At 56.8% G+C, this 24316-nt stretch overlaps 1 protein-coding gene across 15 annotated transcripts in view; it reads left to right on the top strand.

Annotated features, from left to right (window-relative positions):
* PTPRF (protein tyrosine phosphatase receptor type F) overlaps positions 1-24316 on the top strand; it is an 87661-nt gene that overhangs the window by 57853 nt on the left and 5492 nt on the right. For 2 of the 15 annotated variants that reach the window (XM_075997432.1, XM_075997433.1), the window contains 15 exons: positions 3931-4236; positions 4891-5084; positions 8200-8226; positions 9515-9632; positions 9710-10288; positions 10948-11045; positions 11242-11495; positions 11580-11673; positions 12320-12535; positions 12870-13024; positions 15215-15330; positions 19450-19482; positions 20253-20350; positions 23820-23943; positions 24113-24288. In XM_075997432.1, the coding sequence (XP_075853547.1) occupies positions 3931-4236; positions 4891-5084; positions 8200-8226; positions 9515-9632; positions 9710-10288; positions 10948-11045; positions 11242-11495; positions 11580-11673; positions 12320-12535; positions 12870-13024; positions 15215-15330; positions 19450-19482; positions 20253-20350; positions 23820-23943; positions 24113-24288 (2588 nt within the window). The remainder of the gene's footprint in view (positions 1-3930; positions 4237-4890; positions 5085-8199; positions 8227-9514; positions 9633-9709; positions 10289-10947; positions 11046-11241; positions 11496-11579; positions 11674-12319; positions 12536-12869; positions 13025-15214; positions 15331-19449; positions 19483-20252; positions 20351-23819; positions 23944-24112; positions 24289-24316) is intronic. The other 13 variants (XM_075997437.1, XM_075997435.1, XM_075997442.1 and 10 more) reach the window with 8 other exon arrangements.

Here is a 24316-nt window from a genome sequence, read left to right on the forward strand (position 1 = left end):
TCCCCTCCCTGTAGCCTCACATCTCATCTTCCCCATCACCCATGTTCCCCTCCTCATACCCCCTCCATGAGAATCACCTGTGAGCCGTGTAGTCACCCTAAGCCACCTGCACTTGGGGATAGGTCTGTGAGAATATGTTCGTGTGACTGAGCCTGCCTGAGTGTCTGTGTGTGGGACCCCATAGCCCCATGGCGGTTGTCTGTGAGGCCATTTGCGTGAATACCATATGGCATTGTGCTGCTGTGTCACCAAGACTCTGATGCTGTGACTGTGTGTGTGGCACTGTGAGCGGGTGTGTGCTCACACCTAACCTGGCTGTGCAGCACCTGTGTGTGCATGCCAGTGAATGTCAGGTGGGGCCCCCGTGACTATGTCTGTGTGGGTGACCCTGGCCTGACCCCGTGATTGTGTCTGTGGGTCTCTGTAGCCCTCCAGATGGCAGACTGAGAGAGAGCATGTGTGACTGTGGGCGATGCTAGGTGCCCTGTGATCACACACACAGCCACAGTACGCCACTGCTGTGAGGTTGTGTGGTAATGTGGCTGTGGTGTGACTGGCTAGGTGGCACCATGGGATCTGATGGTGACCACACATCATGGCCACAAACACGTTTGTGAAGTGGTCCTTATGATGTGGGACTGTATGTACCTAGCAGTGATGTCAAGAGACTGTGTGCGACCTTGTGTTCATGGATTTATTCTAGAAGCACCTGCTTTGCCCCTGTGGGGGGCCAGGCCCTATGCTCAGTGCGGGGCTGGCAACATGACCAGTGGACATGGCCTCTGCCCATGGGGATCCTGCAGTTGAGTGGGCAGACAGATAACGTTACACCTATAATTACCTAAGCAAACGTTTTTTCTTTGGAGACAAGAGTTTTGCTCTGTTGCCCTGGCTGGAGTTTAGGGGCATCATCACAATCACAGCTTGATGCAACCTCAAACGCCTAGGTTCAAGTGATTCTCCTGCCTCAGCCTCCCCAGTCAGCTGGGACTACAGTCACTTGGCACTGGCACCCATCTAATTTTTTCTATTTTTCACTTGTGCTGGTCTTGAACTTCAAGCAGTCTTCCTGCCTCAGCCTCCCAGAGTGCCAGGGTTATAGGTGTGAGCAACCATGCCAGGCTCTAAACAAGCTTTTAATGACATTTGTGTAAAGTGGGTGGAAAAGATGAACAGGGTGGAGAGATGACGGGACAGGAGCCTCCTCTGGGCTGAGGGGTCAGAGAGGGCTGCTTTGGGGAGGTGGCGCCTCACCCGAAGCCTGAAGGAAGAGCGAGAACCAACTGGGAGAATGAGCAGGAGCAGGCAACACACCGGCCTCTGGAAGGAGTCTGCAGGTCCAGAGGCCCTGAGCTGGAGGGCACGTGGTCGTGGTCAGAGCCGAGCCACCGGTAGAGCCCTACAGCCGGCAGGGCCTTGGAGCAGAGAGAGGGCAGGAGGGCTGGCTCTGGCTGCTCAGTGCCCTCAGTGAGGGCGGCCCACGAGGAAGCAGGAGACCAGTTAGGAAGCTGTGAGGCAGACTAGACAAAAGGAGGTGGCCCGGGAGAGGTGGTGAGTGATGGTGGAGGGTTTGAGAGCCATCTGGGTCACCGACTGGTCAGGCCTTGGTGATGGAGTGGGAATGGGGCCCGGGAGAGAGGGAAACAAAGATGAATCTTGTTTCTGGTGTGTTCAACCTGGGAGGAGGGTGGTGCCAGCCAGGATAGGAAGTGGGGCAGAGGCAGATGTGAAGAGGGCGCCTAGTGTCAGATACCCAAGTTCAAAATGCTGTGCCATCCATGTGGCACTGTTTGGCGGGCTGCTGGCATCCAGGGCAGGAGGTGCAAAACTCTGAGAAGAAGACTGGAGATGGGAGGAAATCAGGGGAGGGGAGCATCTTAGAGGTTGGAAGAAAGTTTGAAGAAGCAGACTAGACGCCACTGAGGGCAGTCAGGAGCGCCCGGTGGATCTGGTGAGGTGGGGGAGGCCCGGAGCAGCGTGGTGTGTGCTAGCGGATTGGAGTTCTGAGGGGCATGCACGGTGGTGGGGAAGCAGAGGCAGCAAGCTCAGACATGGCCAAGAAGTTTAGCTGTGAGGGAGGGGACCACTGTAGACAGAAGGGCTGTGGGGCTGAGGGTGGGATTTTATCTCTAAGGTGGGAAAATCTTGAGCATGTTTGAACGCTGTTGGAAAGAGACAGCAGGAAAAACCAGGCACCATGGGAAAGAGAAGGATTAATAACTAGTGGGGCCTGGGGAGGTGGGGGAGGGGCAGAGCGCAGGTAGTGGTAGACTGGCCTTGCACGGTGGCTCCACTGTCTTCTTGTGGGCGGAGAGGAGAGAATTGGTGCAGCTGCAGGTAGGATGGTGGGTGTGGTAGCAAGCAACGGAGGTTACTGCTGTTGAAAGGCTCAGTTTTCTCTATGAGCAGAAGACGGGGTTGTGTGCTGAGAGGAGGGAGGCAAAGGGAGCTGGAAGCCCCGGGAGTGTGGAGGGGGAGGGCCGGGTGCCGTGTGCCAGGGCAGAGCGAGTGCAAAGGACAGCGAGCAGCCGGCAGCATGGAGGCCCAGGTGAGGCCTCTGGGGATGTGTTCGTAGGATGCCAGCTGTGGAGAAGATTTGAGTTCATCCAGGGCTTGGCGTGGGCCCGCAGCAGCACGCAGAGATCAGTAGGTGAGGGAGGTTGGGATATTGGCGACAGCATGGTGGGGTGATGGCCTGTGGAAACTGACTACAGAGGGTGGGAAGGACGAGGTTGGTGGACGGAGTCCCCAGGGGCTGACAAGCCGGTGCAGTGCCAGGGGCTGGAGCCACTGAGCCAGGATGGTAGGCCTGTGAGTGGAGGTGAGAGGCCATGGTCCTGGAGAGAGGCCCATTCCCAGTGGTGGCATATCCACGGTGTGGCCACAGCTGTGCAGGGAGGAAAAAGCCCTGGAGATGTGGGGCTCTTGGCCAGCAAGTCACCCCGATAGCGGGTGGGGGCAGAACTTGAGATGGAGAGGAAGCCCATGTGGTGCAGCAGAGTCTCAGTGGACATGGAATCTGGAAATGTCACACGCCTGCCTCCTCACCCTAGGGAGCGTGCTCAGTGAGAGCACCTCTGCTAAGCACTCCCTACACCCCAGGGCCTTGGCCTCCTTCGGGTCTGGCCTCCAGTTTGTGGCTCAGGCACAGAGACCTGTCCAGGCAGACACAGGCCAGGGCAGCCTGACACTCCAAGAGCCACTGGAGCCATTCTTCCTTAGCGGGCAGAGCTGTGGGTATGGCAGCATGGAGCTGTTCTCCCTGTGTGGTCGTGTGTGTGATGGGTGTGGGTGGCTGGCAGTGGGGTGGCCACATGCTTTCATGTGTGTTCTTTTGTGCCATGTATGTTTTATGTGAGATAGCATATATGTGGGAGAGACCTCGTGTGTGAGAGACGCTATGTCAGAACTTCACGTGTGTGAGATGCTGTGTGTGAGACACTGTGTGTGACGATGTGTGTGAGAGATGCTGTGTTTGTGACTGTGAGACACTATATGATGCTGGAAGACATTGTGTGTGACACTGTGACAGTGAGTGTGGGTGTGAGACACTGTATGTGAGACAGTGACTGTGAGACACTGACACACTGTACGTGACAGTGTGTGAGACACTATGAAGACATTGTGTGTGTGAGACATTGTGTGACACTGTGAGGCAGCGTATGTGTGACACCAACCGTGGGTGTGAGACACTGAATATGTGTGAGACAGTGTGCGTGTGTGTGTGGGAGAGAGGCCGGCCTGTAGTCCAAAGCGAGTCAGGCCATCTGGCATCAGTGCTAGCAGCTGCCTAGAGGGGACCCTGGGATGGCCACTTCAGCACTCAAGGGGTAGCCTGCCTGGGTGAGTCTCCGATCCTTTTTGACTCAGTCGCCATGCCTGTGATCCCCACCCTCCATCTGCCTGCTTCCCCCCATTTGTCTTCCCCAGCCCCCTCAGCCCCTCCCCAGAAGGTGACATGTGTGAGCACGGGCTCCACCACGGTCCGGGTAAGTTGGGTCCCGCCGCCGGCCGACAGCCGCAACGGCGTTATCACCCAGTATTCCGTGGCCTACGAGGCAGTGGACGGCGAGGACCACAGGCGGCATGTGGTGGATGGCATCAGCCGCGAGCACTCCAGCTGGGACCTGGTGGGCCTGGAGAAGTGGACGGAGTACCGGGTGTGGGTGCGGGCACACACAGACGTGGGCCCCGGCCCCGAGAGCAGCCCGGTGCTGGTGCGCACCGATGAGGACGGTAGGCAGTGGCACCACAGGGTGGGGGGCACTCTGCCTAGGACAGCACCCCCTACACACCCCAGGGCCTGTGCCTCCCACCAGCCCAGGCAGACTCATCTTTGTGATGCAGGCTTAATGGCCCAGACTGGGGAGATAGCTCATGGGACAACCAATGCCCAAACCTCAGCCTTTGGGGCTCTCTCCAAGGCAGCCAAAGCCTTAAAAGGCTAAAGCAGAAGCAGCAGCCTCACCTAAGGCTTGAGAGGGCGAGACTGGAAGATTGGTACAAAAGATACACAAAGTAGAATCAGCAAGACTCCACCTTGGCTGGACATTGGCATGATTTGGGGGCCTACAAGAAGTTAGGACAGGTTGTGCTGACTTTGGGGTGGTCAAAGGCCTGGTGCCCTACCTCCACCCCCCAATCTGCCTTCCCCACCAAGTGAAGTAGCCTTGGGCCAGAGGGGTGGGCAGGGCCAGTCCTAGGCTCTTCCCCGGGGCATGCAGAGGGAGCCCTACGTGTTCCTCAGCTGGGACAGCTGATCTAAGGAAACTGCATCAGGGTCTTTCCTGGGGGCATGGGGCGTAGAGGCAGGGCCCTCAAGTTTGTGGTGCCCGCCTGAGCCAGGACTGACACTGCCAGCCCTGACTCCCTTCTCTACTTGGCCCCCAGTGCCTAGCGGGCCACCGCGGAAGGTGGAAGTGGAGCCGCTGAACTCCACTGCTGTGCACGTCTCCTGGAAGCTGCCTGTCCCCAGCAAGCATCATGGCCAGATCCGTGGCTACCAGGTCACCTATGTGCGGCTGGAGAATGGCGAGCCCCGTGGCCCACCTGTCATCCAGGACGTCATGCTGGCTGAGGCCCAGGTGTGCCATTGGGTGGTGGTGGGGTGGAAGGTTGAACAGAAAACAGCATGCACTGCTTCCTCTTTGGGGCCCAGATGTCTCTGCTTCCTACGTGCCCTCAGATGTGCTGTGACTGCCTTTCCTTGGTTTTGAGACCAGAGAGGCTTTACAGCATCGGGGTGGGATGCAGTGAGACCGGGCGGTTAGGGCCAGGTCCCAGGAACACTCCTTCTTCTGTCTTAGGTTTGCCCAAGCTGTATAGCCCACCCTCCACTAGCCCCATCTGCCCTGGTAGCAGTCCCACCCTGGCAGTTACCTCTGGCTCAGCCACCAGTACTCACACAGACCCCAGGCTCCTATTGCTACCCCTTCTGAGGCTTCAGCCTTTGTGCTTAGCAGGCGGCACGCTCACGGTAGTGGTTAGGCTGGACTTTTGAGACGTGCCTTCCTTCTAGACAGTGCTGGGCTGGCATCCACTCCTCTCACAGCAGGAGACAGGAAGGAACTCCTATGCAGTCTAACCCCTGACCGGGCCATTGGCAGAGCTCCACGGATTGCCAAGCAGGGTGTTGTACTGCTTCTGGCCCCCAGGAGAATGGCTTAGTCCCTGATGTTTTCCCTCGAGGGCAAGGCCTGCCAGCCAGCCTCACCCATCCAGTGTGCTGCTGTTTTCCTGGGATGATGGTTATGCCCGTAAGCTTGGGATGAGGTCCCTGGGGCATTCTGAGAACAGATTTGCTGTTGAGATGAAGAACCTAGAACACTGGGAGGTTATGTGGATGGTACAAAATTACCCAGCAAGGGGGTGGCTGAGCTTGTTTAAGAAGCCAAGCCTTTGGACCCCTGGGAAAGGGCGGCAGTTGCTGTCATGAGCTTTTTCCTAAGACTGCTGCAGAGTCAACACCTGGGTGGGCTGTTCTAAAGGTATCCCCACTAGAATTGGGGTGAGGGGGGCCCTCAGGGGCCAGTGCTGAGCCAGTCCCAGGGGGCAAAACCTGGACTCCCACTAGAGCCCACACGATCTCCCCGTCCAACCTGTCACCCCTGCCTGGGCTGGGAGCAGGGGTGCATGCACATTCCCCATGTTCTACATGCTGTGCTGAAGGGTGGGTCCACCCACACAGACAGCAGCCTCACACCTCTGGCTGGGCTCAGCCCTCTGAAGCAAAATTCCTTTCTGCCCAGAGGGTGCCCTCTCCCTCTTCTCGCCTGCCTGGTGCTGAGGGACCAGGGGGTAGAGGAGACGGGCATGTGCACCCGCCTACATTCCTGGGCAGGTCGAGGGCTCCTCATGGAGCCTCAGCACACACACCCACCCAGAAACATCCCAGGAATGGGCTCCCTCCGGCCCCTCCCATCCTAGGGGACCAGCGGCCACAGCTGCAGCCAGTGGGGTTCCAGAGAAGCCACTTCAGGTGCCCCCTTCTGGTCCCAAGTGGTTTGGAAGGGAGCTGGGCCAAAGGATCAGGGACACTGCTCTCAGCCTCAGACATCCCCTGATGGAGTAAACTCGAGCCCAGGCTCCATGGACGCCAACTGAAGGTGCAGGCTTGCCCCCGTGGCCCCATTGGGACTGGGTCATTCTGCTCCAACCCAGTAGGAGAGCAGATGGGACCTGGTCCCCAGCTAGGCCACAGGGCCCAGCTGTCCCCTGTGCTTCCCTGTCAAGGACACCACAACCTATCCTTTTTCACCCAACAGCACCATCTGTTCAGCACAGGGCCCCCACCAGTCCTGAAAGAACCGTATGGAACATGCCCCTACCCCCACCCCAGAAGTATAGAGCCAGACCTGACTACTCCTCTTATGTCTGTCTCTTTCTCTCTGTTTCTGAGGGTGTCTGACTCCATCTCCCCATCTGCTTATGTGCCTCTCACGGGCTCTGTTTCTCTCTACCTCATGTAGCCTTTGTCTTTGTCTAGCTTGTTCTCTTCTCTCTTCTCCCTCCCCCTCCTCTCATCCCTTCTTTTCTCCTCTCTCTCCATTTGGTTTCATCCTCTGTCTTTCCCTTCTTTCTCAATCTGCCTCTGACACAAGAGAGGGACCATGCGAGAACCTCATGCCCAGGTCTAGTTTTACAGCCCAGGGCTTCCCTCTAGGCAAGCAGAGGTGGGTCCAGCCATACCCTAGCCATACCCTATAAAGTGGCCGTTCAGGGCCTGTCCATAGCCTCCCCCCATGTTCTGTTCCATGCTTCTTACAATGACTTTATGACAGAGTCTCGTAGGACAGGAGGAAGGCCACCCAGCACAGAGGCCAGTGAGCAGAGGCCATACCAAGCCTGTGAGGGTGATTGCGCTGGAGGACTCTGAGGTCCCCCAGTCTAGAGGTGTCATGGGCCATCTCCCTGTGCTGTGCCTGGCTGCCAGAGAGCCTAGGAGTGGAGACTTTGGTCCCTCCACCTTTCCAGCGAGCACACCTACATGCACCAGTGGCCTGCAACACTGTCAGCTCTGAAACTTCCCTTCCTGCCATGATTCTCAGGCACCCCCTGGAGGGAACAGAGGCGTAGTAGTTCCCTGTGCCTAGTACACAAGGCCCAGGCTCCAAGCTTGGCACTTACTTATGGCCTTCATGATCTTGTTCGCCCAGCCTGCCCCTTGGTCCACCCTAGCTACAGTACAGCTCTTATTGTTCTGGGACACTTCTTATGCCTAGGGTGACTATATAATTTATTGTCACAACTGGGATATTTTTGAGAGTAGGAGACTCTGAAGAATTATACCATGATGACACGCGTGGGCCAGGACTGCCCTAGGCAACCCAGGGTGTGTGGTCACCCCGCTCAGCCCTTGCTGTCTTCCCTCCTCTCTGTGGAAGCTGTTGAACCCAGACCCCATGTCAGGCAGCCTCTCCCTCACACAGCTGCTTTGAGTTCTCTGGTCCCGCAGTTTCAGTGGGCCCTGTGCCTTCAGGCTGCCTGCCCTCCAGGTCCCCCTCTGCTCCTCGGCCCTCGCACATGCAGTTGGTGCTCAGCTAGGCAGGGAGGGGTGCTGGGGTGCTACCCCCATGGGCACTTCAGAGGCCCAAGCCCTCTGTCTGTCCTCCCTGGGTCAGGTTCCCTCCAGGCTAGACCCCTTCCAGGCCAGAGGCTTTCACCATCCTGTCTCCCTTTCTCTCCCTCTCCCGCGGTCAGTGGCGGCCAGAGGAGTCCGAGGACTATGTAAGTAACAGGTGTGCAAGCGTGGGCAAGACCTGGGTCAGGCTGGGTTCATGGGACACTCCCCCTCTCCCTCCTCTCCTGCCAGCCTGTGCTGCCAAAATCCACAGGGCACCAGCCACATCCAGAGAAAATTGGCGTTTAGACGCAAGCACTGAGCTGAGCAGCAATTGGCATTTCCTCTAATCCTTGCTTCTCGCCTGTCGAGCAGCAATTTGAGACCAATGTTCATGATCGACCAGGGCCCAACCCCTGCTCTGGCCAGACAGGGATGGAGTTAAATCCAATCCTGATTGTTAGGCCTTATTGATCCCTGGAGTGAAAAATCACCTGCTTTAGGGCCCAGGCTGGGAGGGCAGTCTAGGGAGCCAGGTTCCGGCATTGGTGCATTCTGGAGCCCCACCCCTGGGAGATCCTCCAGCTGGGGCAGGAGGGGGCCTACGAGGGGTTGGTGGTGGCCACAGTGGCCCAACCTGAGACTCAGCTGGAGGGACACCAGGGTGGGTGGTGACAGCTCTGTTCCCACTGCACGGTGGTCCCCTCCCTCCTTCCCATTCTTCTGTGTGGTGTGGCTTGACCCCCTGTGGTGTTTCTCTGCATGTCCAGAAATGATGACTTTGCTGGAGATCGGTACGTGGGCAGGGTCTGCCAAGGGGGGAGAACATGGTCCTGGCTGACTTTTCAGGCATTGCTGGGCACAGATGGGGAAGTGAGTTCCCCAGGGGTGGGCTTCCTTGTCCTCATTCTTACCCTTACCCTCCATGCCCTTCTCAGGAGGTGTTGCAGGGCACAAAAGTTTACCGAGTCAGTGACCTAAATGGGGGTCAGGTGGTGTCCTGACTGGGCCTTGTAAGGTGGCACCTTAGCCCACCCCTCCACCTCACTCTGTGCTGTGTGTGCGTGCACACATGCACGCCCTAGTGTCTACAGGTGGCTTTGCACCTGCTGACACAAGAGCTGAAGGTTGTGTGCATGTGTGTGCCAAGAGCCATGCGGAATGCGTGTGAGGCTCTGCCTTGTGTGTGCATGCGTGCAGGGACCTCATGAGGTGTCATTCACAGCACAATGGAGTGAGGGAAACAGTGTGGTCCTTTGTTCTTGTCTGAAAGGAAGAATGAGCTGTCTGCCCCAGGCATATGCAACTCCCAGGACAGGGAGGGCCCTCCCAGGCCCACATCCCTCATGCCTGGCTGCCTCCCATGACCCCGGGCCTGCATGGGCTAGGATGCTGACGTGGTCTGGCCTCTCCCTGCACTTCTGTGATGGCAATGGGCCCCTCTTTCTCCCTCAGGAAACCACCATTAGTGGCCTAACCCCAGAGACCACCTATTCTGTTACTGTCGCCGCCTATACCACCAAGGGGGATGGTGCCCGAAGCAAGCCCAAAATTGTTACGACTACAGGGGCAGGTGAGTGAGGGGTCAGGACAGACCATGGGGGGCAGTGGGGAGAGGGCAGTATCAGAGCCCAGCACGTGGTCATTCAGTCCCAGGCCAGCCCACCATGATGGTCAGCACCACGGCCATGAACACTGCGCTGCTCCAGTGGCACCCACCCAAGGAGCTGCCCGGCGAGCTGCTGGGCTATAGGCTGCAGTACCGCCGAGCCGACGAGGCGCGGCCCAACACCATAGATTTTGGCAAGGACGACCAACACTTCACCGTCACCGGCCTACACAAAGGGGCCACCTACATCTTCCGGCTTGCTGCCAAGAACCGTGCTGGCCCAGGCAAGGAGTTCGAGAAGGAGATCACAACCCCTGAGGACCTGCCCAGCGGCTTCCCCCAAAACCTGCACGTGACAGGTCTGACCACATCTACCACAGAACTGGCCTGGGACCCACCAGTGCTGGCAGAGAGAAACGGGCACATCACCAACTACACTGTGGTGTTCCGTGACATCAACAGCCAGCAGGAGCTGCAGAACATCACTGCGGACACCCACCTCATACTCTCCGGCCTCAAGCCGGACACCACTTACGACATCAAGGTCCGTGCATGGACCAGCAAAGGCGCCGGCCCGCTCAGCCCCAGCATCCAGTCCCGGACCATGCCCGTGGAGCAAGGTGTGTGCCGTGGGCATGGCAGCGCCTGCCCAAGCGTGGCTGCGCCTGGGGAGCTCTGGTCTCCTTGACCCACTGACCTCTGGTGACTGATCCACCAGCCTCTGGTGTGTGACCCTCCAATTTCTCATGACTGTGACTGCTAACCTCTAGTGAATGGGCACCATGCTCTTGGGTGACCCCTGACCTCTGCTGTCCTTGACCTACTGACCTCTGCTGTGTGACCTTCCAGTCTCTCCTAACCTTGACCTACTGATCTCTCTTGACTGCATCACCATTCTTGGGTGTGCAAACTACTGATCTTTGGTGTGACGCTGATCTCTCGGGAGCATGACCCACTGACCTCAATGAGCGCGCTCCACTATACTCTGGTCTGTGGCCACGTGCTTCTCGTGACTGAAACCCACTGAGCTTTGGTCACTCTGCCCTTGTGTCTGTGAACTCCAGCTTTACCCTCGTACTTCTGGTGCTCACTGTGGAAAAGCTTGGGCCTGGGAGGTAAACTGCGATTCAAAGCCGGCTGGGAGTCGGGTGCGTGGCACTCTGCAGCCATTCCTAAACCCCCACGCCCTGGCCATCTCATCCTGTCTGGGAACCCTTCTAGTCCACTCACTCCAGCACAGATACTCAGCCTGAGCTGACCCCTCCTTATGTCTCCACAGTGTTTGCCAAGAACTTCCGGGTGGCGGCTGCAATGAAGACGTCTGTGCTGCTGAGCTGGGAGGTCCCTGACTCCTACAAGTCGGCCGTACCCTTTAAGGTGGGTAAGGACCACAGCCTGCCGGGTCCAGCACACACAGGAACCTGCTGTGTGCTGTCATTCACTCCCAGCCCACATGTGCGCATGTCTGCAGAGCAGGATCCTGGTTGTGTGTGTGAGCACTGTGTCCTCCAGGCCTGTGGTGGGGAACCTCACCCAGAGGCACTGCCACACTCCTTCCCACCATCCCCTGCAGATTCTATACAATGGGCAGAGTGTGGAGGTGGACGGGCACTCTATGCGGAAGCTGATTGCAGATCTGCAGCCCAACACGGAGTACTCCTTTGTGCTGATGAACCGTGGCAGTAGCGCAGGGGGACTGCAGCACCTCGTGTCCATCCGCACGGCCCCCGACCTCCTGCCACACAAGCCAATGCCTGCCTCTGCCTACATAGAGGACGGCCGCTTCTCCCTCTCCATGCCCCATGTGCAGGACTCCTCACTCGTCAGGTGTGCACACGAGGCCTCTAGGGAGGTAGGGTAGGCTGGAGGCCATTGGCAGTGACAGTCCTGATTGCTGCTCTGCCCATGCAGGTGGTTCTACATTGTGGTGGTGCCCATTGACCGTGTGGGCGGGAGCATGCTGGCACCAAGATGGAGCACACCTGAGGAGCTGGAGCTGGACGAGGTGCCTGGGGAGGCGATGGGGACACTGATGACAGCATAGCCCCATCGTAGTGGTTGGCTGTGGCCTCCCTGCCTTGAGGAGTCCCCAGTGACTCTCCCAGATTCACTGCCCAAATTGAAATCCCTCTCCTGGCTGCTCTGGTTGGCAGCCTGCCCTGTCTCTGGAGAGAGGGACTCTGAGGGGAACCCCCTGGGAGAGTTCAGAGAACTCCTGGAGGGCTACGGAGAGTTCCCTGGAGGGGTTTGCTGAGAATCCCCCGGGCTGGGGAGTCATGGAGACGTCTCTGCAGGTCTGGAGAAGCCCAAGCCCAGTAGACTTTGCAGAGGCCTTGCAAGGCTAGATAGCCTTACAGCCAGCCTGTGGCCCTCAGACATTTGAAATCCTTCTGTCCTGCTCTCACGCCAGTGAGGAAACAGTCCTCTATGTTTAAGATGGGGACAGCTTACCCCATCTTCCCACCAGGGCTTCTTCTGGTGGGAGGCGTGGCATTGTGGTGTCCCTGTCACTCTCAGAAGGTGGTGGGCCAGGCCTGGCTCTTACATGGAAGGTGAGCTTCCATCCCAGCCCAGGGAGCCAGTGTCCCAGGCTGCAGCCCCAGGGCAGCATGTTCGGAGGCCCTGTGTGACCCCATGCTCTGCTCCACCAGCTTCTGGAAGCCATCGAGCAGGGAAGTACAGAGCGGCGGCGGCGGCGGCAGGCAGAGCGGCTGAAGCCATATGTGGCTGCTCAGGTGGACGTACTCCCTGAGACGTTCACCCTGGGGGACAAGAAGAGCTATGGGGGCTTCTACAACCGCCCCCTGTCTCCAGACCTGAGCTACCAGTGCTTTGTGCTCGCCTCCCTGAAGGAACCCGTGGACCAGGTCTGCCTGAGCTCACCTGGCTTGAGACCCCCTACCTGTCCCAGAACTAAACCAGTCTCCAATACCATGAGACCCCAGGCCTGGAGTAGCCCCCCAGAGACCTGAGACCTGCGCTAGAGATCCTTAAGACATGAGGCCCTGGGAACCAGAAGGCCAGGCCTAGTCTGACCCCAGGAAGCAAATCCTGCTAGGTGTGCCTCTTGGGGTTGGGGAGTCCAGGCTCAGCCTAGCCCAGCCTAACCAGCCCTAGAGCCCTTTCTCCAGTGTTGATGGGTGCCGGGTGGGGGCCCTCTCACTGAGCTTACAGCTGTGCTGTTTCTGTGCCGGGCCACAGAAGCGCTATGCCTCCAGCCCCTACTCAGATGAGATCGTGGTCCAGGTGACACCAGCCCAGCAGCAGGAGGAGCCTGAGATGCTGTGGGTGACAGGCCCCGTCCTGGCAGTCATCCTCATCATCCTCATTGTCATCGCCATCCTCCTATTCAAGAGGTGAGCACTACCCTTGGGGCTTAGTGGGCAGCCACCTGCCCCTGGCCTCCCAGGGCCCCTCTGGGCAGGGTGCCTATGGAGAAGGTGCAGCCCTCCCAGTCTGGACCCTGGGCCCGGGCTTCTTAGGGAGCCAGGACGGGCAAAAGAAGCATGTGCAGACATGTGCCTGCGTGTGCACAGGTGCATCTGTTGGGTGCAGGACTCTGGGTGTTGGCCTGGGTGTGAGGAGCCAAAGCTTCACAGAGGGTTGTTCCATGTGCATCCCCAGGCACGTCTGTCGGTCTCTGTGTTTTTCTGGATGTAAGCGTGTCTGTCTCCTCTTCAGCTTCAAGACAGCACCCTGTCCTGGTCTCCTACCTTAAGTCCCTTCCTTCTGTCCCCATTCCTGGATGATTCCCCAGCCTCACCATCCTGCTTAGGCCTAGGGAGGTCCAGACCCAGCTGTGAGCCCACATGCCCACAGATGTTCACTTAGCAGACATTTATGGAAGGCCTGTAGTGACTGCGGCATCCACAGCTGTCTCCACCCCAGTGTGTCATTAACACTCGGTCCTCTCTCTGGTGGTTGCAGCCACCTGCCCTTGGAGTCTCCCCTTCCCGCCCCCCATCCACTTCCCTGCCTGAAAGGTACTTGCAAAGGTTTCACCTTGCCATTCTCAATTTAAAACCTTTTGGTGGCTCCCAAAATAAAGCCCAGCCTCAGCCAAATGCCTGGCTAACATGGCCCCCAGCCACCACCCAGCACAGCTGAACACACAAGTATGTCAGTGAGCACCTGGCGGATGAACGTGTGCTGGTCCGTGTGTCTGAACGCGTCTCCGAGTAGGAGTGCTTGTGTCCTGTGCCCCTGCCCTGGACCCAGTGCTCCTTCCTAAAGAGTCTTCTCGTTACTCCCAGGTGGCTAGACCTGTGGGCGGGACCCTGAGGAGTGGCCTGCTCGCGCACTCATCTTTCCCCCGCCCCCCTAGTTCCGGTGTCTGTCCGGAAAGGCAAACCCCCTCCCTGTGAATGTTATGTGGGTGCCATATAAGGGGCCTGCAGTGTCCTCATGTCATGAGAGGGCCGAGTGCTCGGCAGAAACAATGACCGTTCCTTTCTTCTGTCTTTGCCTGTCTCTCGGGACCTAGTAAACAAGAAAGGTAGGAGTCATTCCTTCTCTTTTCACACACCTCCCCTTCTACTTATCCCTGTGCACACCTCGGGCCAGCAGGGAGGGACGGTGCTTGGACCAGAAGCCTCTTGGCCTGTGGCTTTAAGCAGAAAGCCGTCTAGTCATCCCCCCAGGCTCCCCAGCTCAGGACTGTGTCCTCAGCGTGAGGGGCAGACTTTGTCAGTCTCTTGCCAGTTCAACTCTGTACCCTCTGCAGTGGATGCTCCTTCTCTGAGGCACGTGCATGATGTAGACTTCATTGCCTCCCCTGAGTATGCAGAGCTCACCAGAACCTTCACCAGGCTCCCAGTTCTCTGAGAAGTTACCTAAGTGCAGCACTTTGTCTTGCGAATGTGCAAAGAGCACTTACTGCACAGAACAGTGAAAGTGTGTCCTGATACACACTTGAGCACAGTCACACATGTTCTTCCTCCCCAGACACACACATACACAGACTAAGTGGCCCCTGGCTGTTTGTCAGCAGCTGAGTCCGATGGTCTGGCCCTGGCCCTGTCCTTGTAGATGGGGAAACTGAGGCCATCAAGAAAGGACTCTGCCCAGCTAGAGTGATGCCTTCCCCGTCCCTCCCCTGCTGCCCTGGGCATTTACCCTGATACTCTGAGAGCCAGACAGCTGGGCCCAGTCCCCTGTGATGTTTGTGTATTTTATGTGTCATTTGCATGTTTATCCTGGTGGCTCCTGCCTCTGCTGTTGTGGCCTTGGGGATAGCAACCACTGCCCAGCAGTGACCTGCCTTCTATCCAAAGGAGCCACCAGCTCTGTGACTCCTTCCTCCTTGCTGCACTGCCCCTCTGTCCACCCCACAGTCCTGCTATCTCCCCACATCCTCCCTGCCCTGTGTTCTCTCATGTTGAGGCTGTTCTGGCCCTGGCTCCTCCGTGTTCAGAGATCCCAGGATGGGGCAGGCAGTGGGTGGACTGAGCCATGGACATGGAGGCTTTGTGGCAGCCAGCCATGCCATACATCTCTGTGCTTGCCTGGATCTCAGGCTCTCATCAACCTCCTTTGTGTCTCTTTAGGAAAAGGACCCACTCCCCATCATCAAAGGATGAGCAGTCAATCGGGCTGAAGGACTCCTTGCTGGCCCACTCCTCCGACCCTGTGGAGATGCGGAGGCTCAACTACCAGACTCCAGGTAGGGTGGCTCCGTGGCCTGTTCCCTCAACCCCGACCAGAGGCCTGTGGGCTCTCCTGCAGGTCATGAGTGTCTCCACAGAGGGACCTCAGCTGCATGCCCCCATTTCCTGCCCCTTTTCTTTCTTTTTGCCCTTCTCCCTATACCCATCCACTTTGGACTGAAGTGCCTAAGGTGCCTCCATGTCCAGCAGCTAAACCCAGTAGGTGCCCAGGAGCCTCTTAGGAGCAGCAAGGATGATTAGGCCTGCCTGGTCATCAGTCAGGGCCTGTGAATATGGGCTAAGGAACCCCCAGAGCCCACGTCCTCACCACATGGATGAGGGGCATGTTAGCAGTGGGAAACGCCCCACCAGACACTTGTGGGAGATGGAGTGCCGCAGCTCTCCTAGAGGCTGGCCCCAGGTTTGTCATGCCTGCCCTCCCGCCCTTTCTTCCCAGCCATTTACTGGGCTGTCCAGCTTTTCTACCTGAAATGTCACTCCTGCCCCCTATCCCAGCAGACACAGCTCAGACCCCTCCTTCTGGGAGAAGCCCCTATACAAGATTGGGTGCCCTTCCTCGGCTCCCAGAACCTCTCTGCTTCTTCCATCCTGATGCCTCTCACAGTGGGTTGGAATTGTCTCCGTGACAGTCTCTGAGCTCTGTGGTGCCAGGAACTGTGCCTTGTTCATCCCCCATCCCTTGTATTTAGCACACGGTGGGTTCTTGTTGAATGCCTATGAGACGAACACACAGACAACTGAATGAACGAGTGAACTAATGCATACACACACAGGGTTTGTGTATGTATGAGCTAGTTATTATTGCATATCAAATTACCTCAAAACTTAGTGGCTTAAAACAACAATAATTATGTATTATCTCTTGCGGCTTTTGTGAGTCAGGAATTCAGACAGGGGCACAGCAGGAACAGATTGTCTCTATTCCAGAATGTCTGGGCCCTCAGCTGGAAGACTTGCAGGCAGGCTGGGAGCTAGAATCGTTTAAAGCAGGGGTTGGCAAACTGTGGCCCATGGCCAAGTTCGGCCCACCACCTGTTTCTGTAAATAAAGTTTTACTGTAACACAGCCACGCCCATTCATTTATGTGCTATCTGTGGTTATTTTCATACTACAACAACAGAGTTAAATAGATGGAATGGATACCAGATGTCCACAAAGCCTAAAATATTTACTCTCTGGCCTTTTATAGGAAAACTTTGCTAAACCCTGGATTCTAAAGACTTTTTTCTTTCACAAGTCTGGTGGTTGATGAGTCAGCTGTAAGCCTTGCTGGGGCTGTCAGCTGGGATACCCAGGTGAGGCCTCTTCATGTGGCCTGGGCTTCCTCACAACATGGTGACTGAGTTGCAAGGGCATATGTCTGGAGAGAAAACATAGCAGGCCAGGCAGACCTAGCTGGCTGTTACAACCAACCTGGCATGATTGGATCTGTGATGAATCAGGCACCAGGCTGGTGGGACCTGGAGGGCAGAGAAGCGTTTTCTGGGAGAGGATGCCAAACCATGTGGGCACTGGTTAGGGAAAGAGGGTGTGGGGAGTAGATCCCTTCAGTGGAAGCATGTGCAGAAGCTTAGAGGCATTGCATGTGCATGGGATGGTTGGTGAGCACATGAGTTTTTCTGCAGCACTGGAGCTGGGGGCCAAGGAATCCTCAGGAATCCTCAAGAGAAGATGGAAGGGTTAGACAGAGGTCTGGTCACACAGGGCATTGAACGCCAGGCTAAGGGGTTTGGACGTTATTTTGGGGGTACCAGAGAGGCGTTAAAGGTTTTCAGCAGAGAAGTGATGGGGGCAGAATTGTGCTTTAAAAAAAAATACACTCTGGGGCCGGGCGCTGTGGCTCACGCCTATAATCCTAGCTCTTAGGAGGCCGAGGCGGGCGGATTGCTCAAGGTCAGGAGTTCAAAACCAGCCTGAGCAAGAGCAAGACCCCGTCTCTACTATAAATAGAAAGAAATTAATTGGCCAACTGATATATATATAAAAAATTAGCCGGGCATGGTGGCGCATGCCTGTAGTCCCAGCTACTCGGGAGGCTGAGGCAGGAGGATCGCTTGAGCCCAGGAGTTTGAGGTTGCTGTGAGCTAGGCTGACGCCACGGCACTCACTCTAGCCTGGACCACAAAGTGAGACTCTGTCTCAAAAAAAAAAAAAAAAAATACACTCTGGGCCTGGTGCGGTCGCTCACGCCTGTAATCCTAGCACTCTGGGAGGCCAAGGCGGGCGGATTGCTCAAGGTCAGGAGTTCGAAACCAGCCTGAACAAGAGCGAGACCCCGTCTCTACTATAAATAGAAAGAAATTAATTGGCTAACTAATACATATATAGAAAACTTAGCCGGGCATGGTGGCGCATGTCTGTAGTCCCAGCCACTTGGGAGGCTGAGGCAGAAGGATTGCTTGAGCCCAGGAGATTGAGGTTGCTGTGAGCTAAGCTGACGCCACGGCACTCACTCTAGCCTAGGCAACAAAGTAAGACTCTGTCTCCAAAAAAAAAATAATAATAACACTCTGGCTGCTGTGTGGAGAATGGGTTGAGGTGGGGAGAAACTGGGAAGGGAGACTGTGTAAGTAGCCAGTGAGTAGGGGAGAGGTGGCAATAGGAATGGAGGGAAGGGGTAGACTCGGGAAACATGAAGGAGGCGCAGGCTGCAGGTCTTGGGCTGGAGGAAAGGGTGGCTCTGTGGTTGCGGGCTGAGTAATTGTTGGAGGGCTGTCCAGGTGTCAGTGGGCCTGTGGGTCTGGGCCTCTACGCTGGCATCAGGACTGGAGCCACAGGTGTGGGGGGTGCTGAGGAGCACATGGTGGTCAAAGCCTGAAAATAGGTGGGGTGTCCCAGGGAGGGTGGGAAGAAGAGAGGGGCTGAGAAAGCAGCCCAGGGAAGGGAAGGTGGTACATGTTAAGCAGGGGTCCTCAAACTTTTTAAACAGGGGGCCAGTTCACTGTCCCTCAGACTGTTGGAGGGCTGTTGGAGTGTGGTGCACATTCCACACATGCGCACTGTGGGCCCGGGATGAGTCGGCTACTAAGCAGGACAGGCGGTGGCGGCAAAAACACTCGGTGGGTCCCATGTGGCCCACGGGCCGTAGTTTGAGGATGCCTTGTGTTAGGGAAGGATGAAAGTAGCCAGGGAGGTTAAGAAGGAGCAGCCAGACAGAGAGGAAAACAGGAGTGCAGTGTCCCTGACGCCAGGGCAGGGAGTGCTGAGCAAAGGACTGGGATTTAGTGTCGTAAAGCAGTGGAACCCAGAGAAAGGACTGCTGGCTTTGGCAGGGGGATCCTGGAGAACGGGCAGCCATCAGTCCTGGGCAGAAGCGTTTCAGTGGGCCAGGGAGTGGCCCACATGGAAGGAGGGTCACAGCAAGATGGGAGAGGGTGTGCGATTGACAAAGCAGGGCTCCCTTTTCCAGTATGGAAATTGCCCGAAAGTAGTCAAGGCCAAGTTGTTTTTTTTTTTTTTTTTTTTTTTTTTTTGAGACAGAGTCTCGCTTTGTTGCCCAGGCTAGAGTGAGTGCCATGGCGTCAGCCTAGCTCACAGCAACCTCAAACTCCTGGGCTCAAGCAATCCTCCTGCCTCAGCCTCCCGGGTAGCTGGGACTACAGGCATGCGCCACCATGCCCAGCTAATTTTTTGTATATATATTTTAGTTGGTCAATTAATTTATTTCTATTTTTGGTAGAGACGGGGTCTCGCTCAGGCTGGTTTCGAACTCCTGACCTTGAGCAATCCGCCCGCCTCGGCCTCCCAAAGTGCTAGGATTACAGGCGTGAGCCACCGTGCCCGGCCAAGGCCAAGTTTTGATATCAGAGCGGAGAGCGTTGGTTTGGACTTAATATTTAGTCATAAAAAGAGCCCCTGAGGCTGCCCAGGCCCTGTTTTGGGAGTACTGGCCGCTGGGAGTGGGATATGGTCTGCTGGGAGACAGAAGCCTTGGTGGGACCCGTCTGCAGCCCTCACTGCTGTGTCACCCTGTCGCTCTGGACAGCCGCTCCCAAGCCCTGTCAGCCCCCACAACCCCTCCCTGCCCCCCATGGAGTCTGACAGCAGGGTCACCAGGAAAGGTTAACAGGCTCTCTTCTCTTGTCCTGCTGTTTCTGTTTTTTTTTTCTCTGCAGGTTCCAGTGTCCCCAGTTGCCCGAATACCTCAAGTTAGTTCTCAAAGTTCCCTTTGGGGGATACTTTGGCTTCTGTATCTGTCTCTTCTCTCCTTTCTCTCAGCCCATCACTCCCTTCCTCCTTGAGTTCTCTCCCCCTCCTCTCCCCTCTCTGCCCACCTTGCTTCCTCCAGTTCTATCTTCTGTCCCATGGGCCCCACCTCTGTCTGTGTCTGACACCCTTCTAGGTGCCTCTGTTACCTGTCTCCGTCTCCTTGTCTCTGCTCCTCTCTCCTTGTTCTCTGTCACCCTGCCATTGTCTCTGTACTTTGTGACATAAACATACTCCATCCATATACTCGGTCACCTGGGACAATGATGTCCTTGAGTCTCCCATGGTGATTGGCGCCAGTGAGGGCCAGGAGGGCTGCCCATGGGCAGGAGTGACAGTAGAGCAGCTTCCATCCTGCCCACTGCCACCAACCTGGGATGCCCTCCCACTCTAGGGGGAGGATGCCTCTCCTCCCTCTTGAGAGACCTGTCAGGCAGGGTCCTGGTGCCTCTACTCAGTGCTGTGCTCCGTGTGCTCACATATGCTCCTTGTGCTCACAGGACAGCACACCCCTCAGTCCTCTCCCCTCTCCAGCCACTGTGTGCTCAGCTATCCCTGTCGCCGCATGTGCTGCTGTCTCCATGCCACCAGTGCCGAGTGCCTCATGGTCACACGTGTTCACATGTGCACATACATGACATGCATTGGGGCTATCTCCATCACCCTGGGCAAACCTCATGCTAATGCTGGCTGTGTGCCTCACCTCCCCCAGGTATGCGAGATCACCCACCCATTCCCATCACCGACCTGGCCGACAACATCGAGCGCCTCAAAGCCAACGATGGCCTCAAGTTCTCCCAGGAGTATGAGGTGAGAAATCCCCACCCCCTGCGTGTGGCTGGCCTGGGCCTACCCCCATACTAGCTGTTGTCTTGTCCCAGGTCCCAACTTGGGTTGGGGTGGGGGCCCCAGGCTTCCCCGGAGCCCAAAGAGGAGAGCCAGCAGTAGCAGGGTTCAGCTGGGGAGCTGGCTTCCTCAGGCACTGGGCCTGGCCACAGCCCTGCCCAGCTCCCTCCTGTGGTCACCCTCAGGACAGGCTTCAAAAGGCTGTGAGGGGCCGGGCGTGGTGGCTCACGCCTATAATCCTAGCACTCTGGGAGGCCGAGGCAGGAGGATTGCTTGAGGTCAGGAGTTAGAAATCAGCCTGAGCAAGAGCAAGGCCCCATCTCTACTATAAATAGAAAGAAATTAATTGGCCAACTAATATATATAGAAAAAATTAGCCGGGCATGGTATCGCATGCCTGTAGTCCCAGCTACTTGGGAGGCTGAGGCAGCAGGATCACTCGAGCCCAGGAGTTTGAGGTTGCTGTGAGCTAGGCTGACGCTACGGCACTCACTCTAGCCTGGGCAACAAAGCGAGACTCTGTCTCAAAAAAAGGAAAGAAAAGAAAAGAAAGAAATTAATCGGCCAACTAATATGTATAGGAAAAAATTAGCCGGGCATGGTGGCGCATGCCTGTAATCCCAGCTACTCGTGAGGCTGAGACAGTAGGATTGCTTGAGCCCAGGAGTTTGAGGTTGCTGTGAGCTAGGCTGATGCCATGGCACTCACTCTAGCCTGGGCAACAAAGTAAGACTCTGTCCCCCCCCCAAAAAAAAAAAACACTGTGAGTGCCCCAGGGTCTGGGCACTCAAACACATACCCAAATTGTAACAGAGACAGATGCAAGGTCATAGACACACAGATACAGATCAGTCATGATGGCCCTTGTAGCTGGCTTCCATCAAGAGCTTCCTGTTGGCCAGCAGTGGGCCAGGCACTTGGCAGGCATGCTCTCATTCAGTACCCCATGGCCTTGTGAAATGGACACTATCAGTCTCGCATCTTACAGGTGGGGAAGTGGGGGCTCAGAGAGGGGAATGACTTGCCCAAGGTCAAACAGCTGATGGGTGGTGGTGCCAGGGTTCAAACCCAGGCCTGTGCGACACCCAGTGCCCTACACATGCATGTGCTCATGTGTGCACTCAGAGCGGCACAGCTCATAGAGATGGGGAGTCAGGGGGCTCAAGGCTTGCTGCTCACACGCAAATCCCTCTCAGGGCCCTCCAGATGCTCCCCTCACCCTGGCCCTTGACTCCTGCCTGCTGGGAGCTCAGGCTTCAGAGTCTGGGGGCTTCCATCCCACCCACAGCTGGGGGCAGGGGATGACTCTGAGTCTCCCCAGGCCACCCAGCTGGAGAGCAGCTTTGTTAGAGAAGGAGGTGATTTAAAGGAGAGATGCCCGAGATGGAGATGTCTTTCTGCCTCCTGCACTTCTGTTTACCCAGCACCTGGTGCAGGCCTTGGGAGATTGGTGGGCAGGCGACCGTAGGCTGTCTTGGCCTAGCCTGCGAGTTAGCTCTCTTTGCAGTCAGATGTCTGCCCTTAGCTGTGTTTGGGGCACCCATCCCAGGGCACCAGGATTGCCCTTCCAAGGGCTGTGGGCCAGGTAGATTCTAAGGGCTGTGAGCCAGGTTCTGAAGAGGAAATTGAGCTTGGCAGGCAAACGGATGAACATGTCTGCTGCTGAGAAACCGTGCTGCCTCTACCCGTAGAGTCTCCACTAGTGCCCTGCCTGGCATAAGGCTGTGCTGCAGGGCAGCGAAGCTGAGTCGGGCTCCCTGCCTTCAGTCCCTTATCTGGCCAGGCAGGCCTTGCGCCCACGCTCACTGTGCTGCGCCCCACCCCTGCCCTTCCCTCCTGTGTGGCCCTGCCTCACTGTCTGGGCTCAGTGCCTCTGCTCACAGCCCCCCCCCGCCCCCCGCCTTCTGCCCACTCCCTTCCTCCAGTCAGAGCCTTCCTTACAGACCCTCCTGCTCCAGGAGGCCTTCTCTGACTACCCAAGGCTGCTGTGGGCTCTCGCCCAGCCAGGATCGCGTAGCTCTGTTACCAGTTAGTCACTCATCACACGTGTACTGTGTGTCAATCACTGTGCGGGGTGCTGTGGCTATGGAGACCAGTGCCCTTAGGGAGCCCCGTCAGATAATCCACGTTAAATGTGTGGCTGTGACCATGTTCCCTGGTACCAGATATGACCCACATGCGTGGAGAAGGTAGACCTTGCCGAAGCAGCCTGAGGGTTAGGGTGTGTGGGGAGCTCATGGCAGCAGTGACACTGTCCTTTGGATAGTAGTGAGGCTGGGGCCAAAATATGGAGGATATCATGTGTGCTGAGAGCTTTGGACCGCATTCATCTGTAGAATGTGAGGATAATGATAGAACCTCTCTCATAGGAGAATTAGGTAAAGAAATACATGCAAAGTGTTATGACAGCACCAGGCACGCTGTAAGTTCTCAGACTTTGCCATAATCATCTTGCTATCTGAAGTGATGAGCCACGGAAGGCTTTTAAGGAGGAAGTTGATTCTCAGGTCTGCATTTTGGAAGGATTGTTCTGGCTGTGAGTGGGGGTGGGGCAAGGGAGGAGAACAGGGAGAGGCCAAGCCTGAGTGGGGATGGCCTGGCCAGGGGCAGGGGCAGCAGGTTGTAGAGAGGGACAGAGGGGGAGCCCCAGGACATTGTGACTGACAGGGTGGTGCACAGGGATTTGGAAGTTGACTAACAGGTTCTGGCCCACCTTCTGGGTAGCTGGGTCATGGTGCCCTTCCCTGAGTGGAGTTCCAGCAGCAGAGCTAGGATTGGAGGGGAAGGTGGTAAACTCAGCTCTGAAAGGATTGAGACTGAAGGACCTCCAGGTGATGTCCAGGAGGCTGCCTTATACTCAGGGGATAGCTCTGGACCACAGCTGGGCTTATGGGGGGCTCTAGCATATGAGGTAAGAACCCTATGAGCAAAGGCTGTAGAGTGAGAAGAGGGCCTGGAAGGAACCCTGGAGGAGCCCTGTGTCCTGCTACAGGAAGGGCAGGGGAAGGAGAGGAGACGGGGAAGGAACAGCCTGGGAAGTAGGAGCAGAGCCTGGCAAGGAAGGAGGTGCCATGGGTATTCAGAGCCCGGGGCAGTTTCCAGTGCTGCAGTGGGGTGGGGAAGATTGTGCAGGGCTGCAGGAGAATGTGTGGCTGTTCTCCTAGCCCCACCCCCAGCCACTCACCTGGCAAAGGGACTTGATATCATGGTCAGAAGAGTCCTCGGTCCATCACTTCTTGGTAGGAGCCTCTGAGCTCCCTGGCCAGGGGAGGTGGTCTTAACCCCACTGGCACCCTGGAATAGAGGGGCTGGCTGTGGCCTGTGGAGCAAAGGCAACTTGGGAACAACACCAGGAAACCTGCGTCCCCTGCAGGGGAAGTAAGAGGTAGACATCAGCTCTCACACACTCCACGGGCTTCTCCATTCCCTGCAGTCCATTGACCCGGGACAGCAGTTCACGTGGGAGAATTCAAATCTGGAGGTGAACAAGCCCAAGAACCGCTACGCGAATGTCATTGCCTACGACCACTCTCGAGTCATCCTCACCTCCATCGATGGTGAGTCAGGGATGGCGCCCTCTCCCCTCCCCTTACTCTCCTCCCCCTTGCCAGCTGGGGTGGCATCTCATCCTGCAGAAGTTGCTTGTGAGCCTGGGGTGCAGTGAGGCAGGTGGGCTGGGCTGGGGGCCCTGGGGTAATGCCCTCCCACAGCCCTTGCCATCCCTAGGCGTCCCTGGGAGTGATTACGTCAATGCCAACTACATCGATGGCTACCGAAAGCAGAACGCCTACATCGCCACGCAGGGCCCGTTGCCTGAGACCATGGGTGATTTCTGGCGGATGGTGTGGGAACAGCGCACGGCCACTGTGGTCATGATGACACGGCTGGAGGAGAAGTCCCGGGTGAGACTATGCAGGGAGGGCCCTGCCA

Source organism: Microcebus murinus, chromosome 2 (assembly GCF_040939455.1).
Source record: "Microcebus murinus isolate Inina chromosome 2, M.murinus_Inina_mat1.0, whole genome shotgun sequence".
NCBI lineage: Eukaryota > Metazoa > Chordata > Mammalia > Primates > Cheirogaleidae > Microcebus > Microcebus murinus.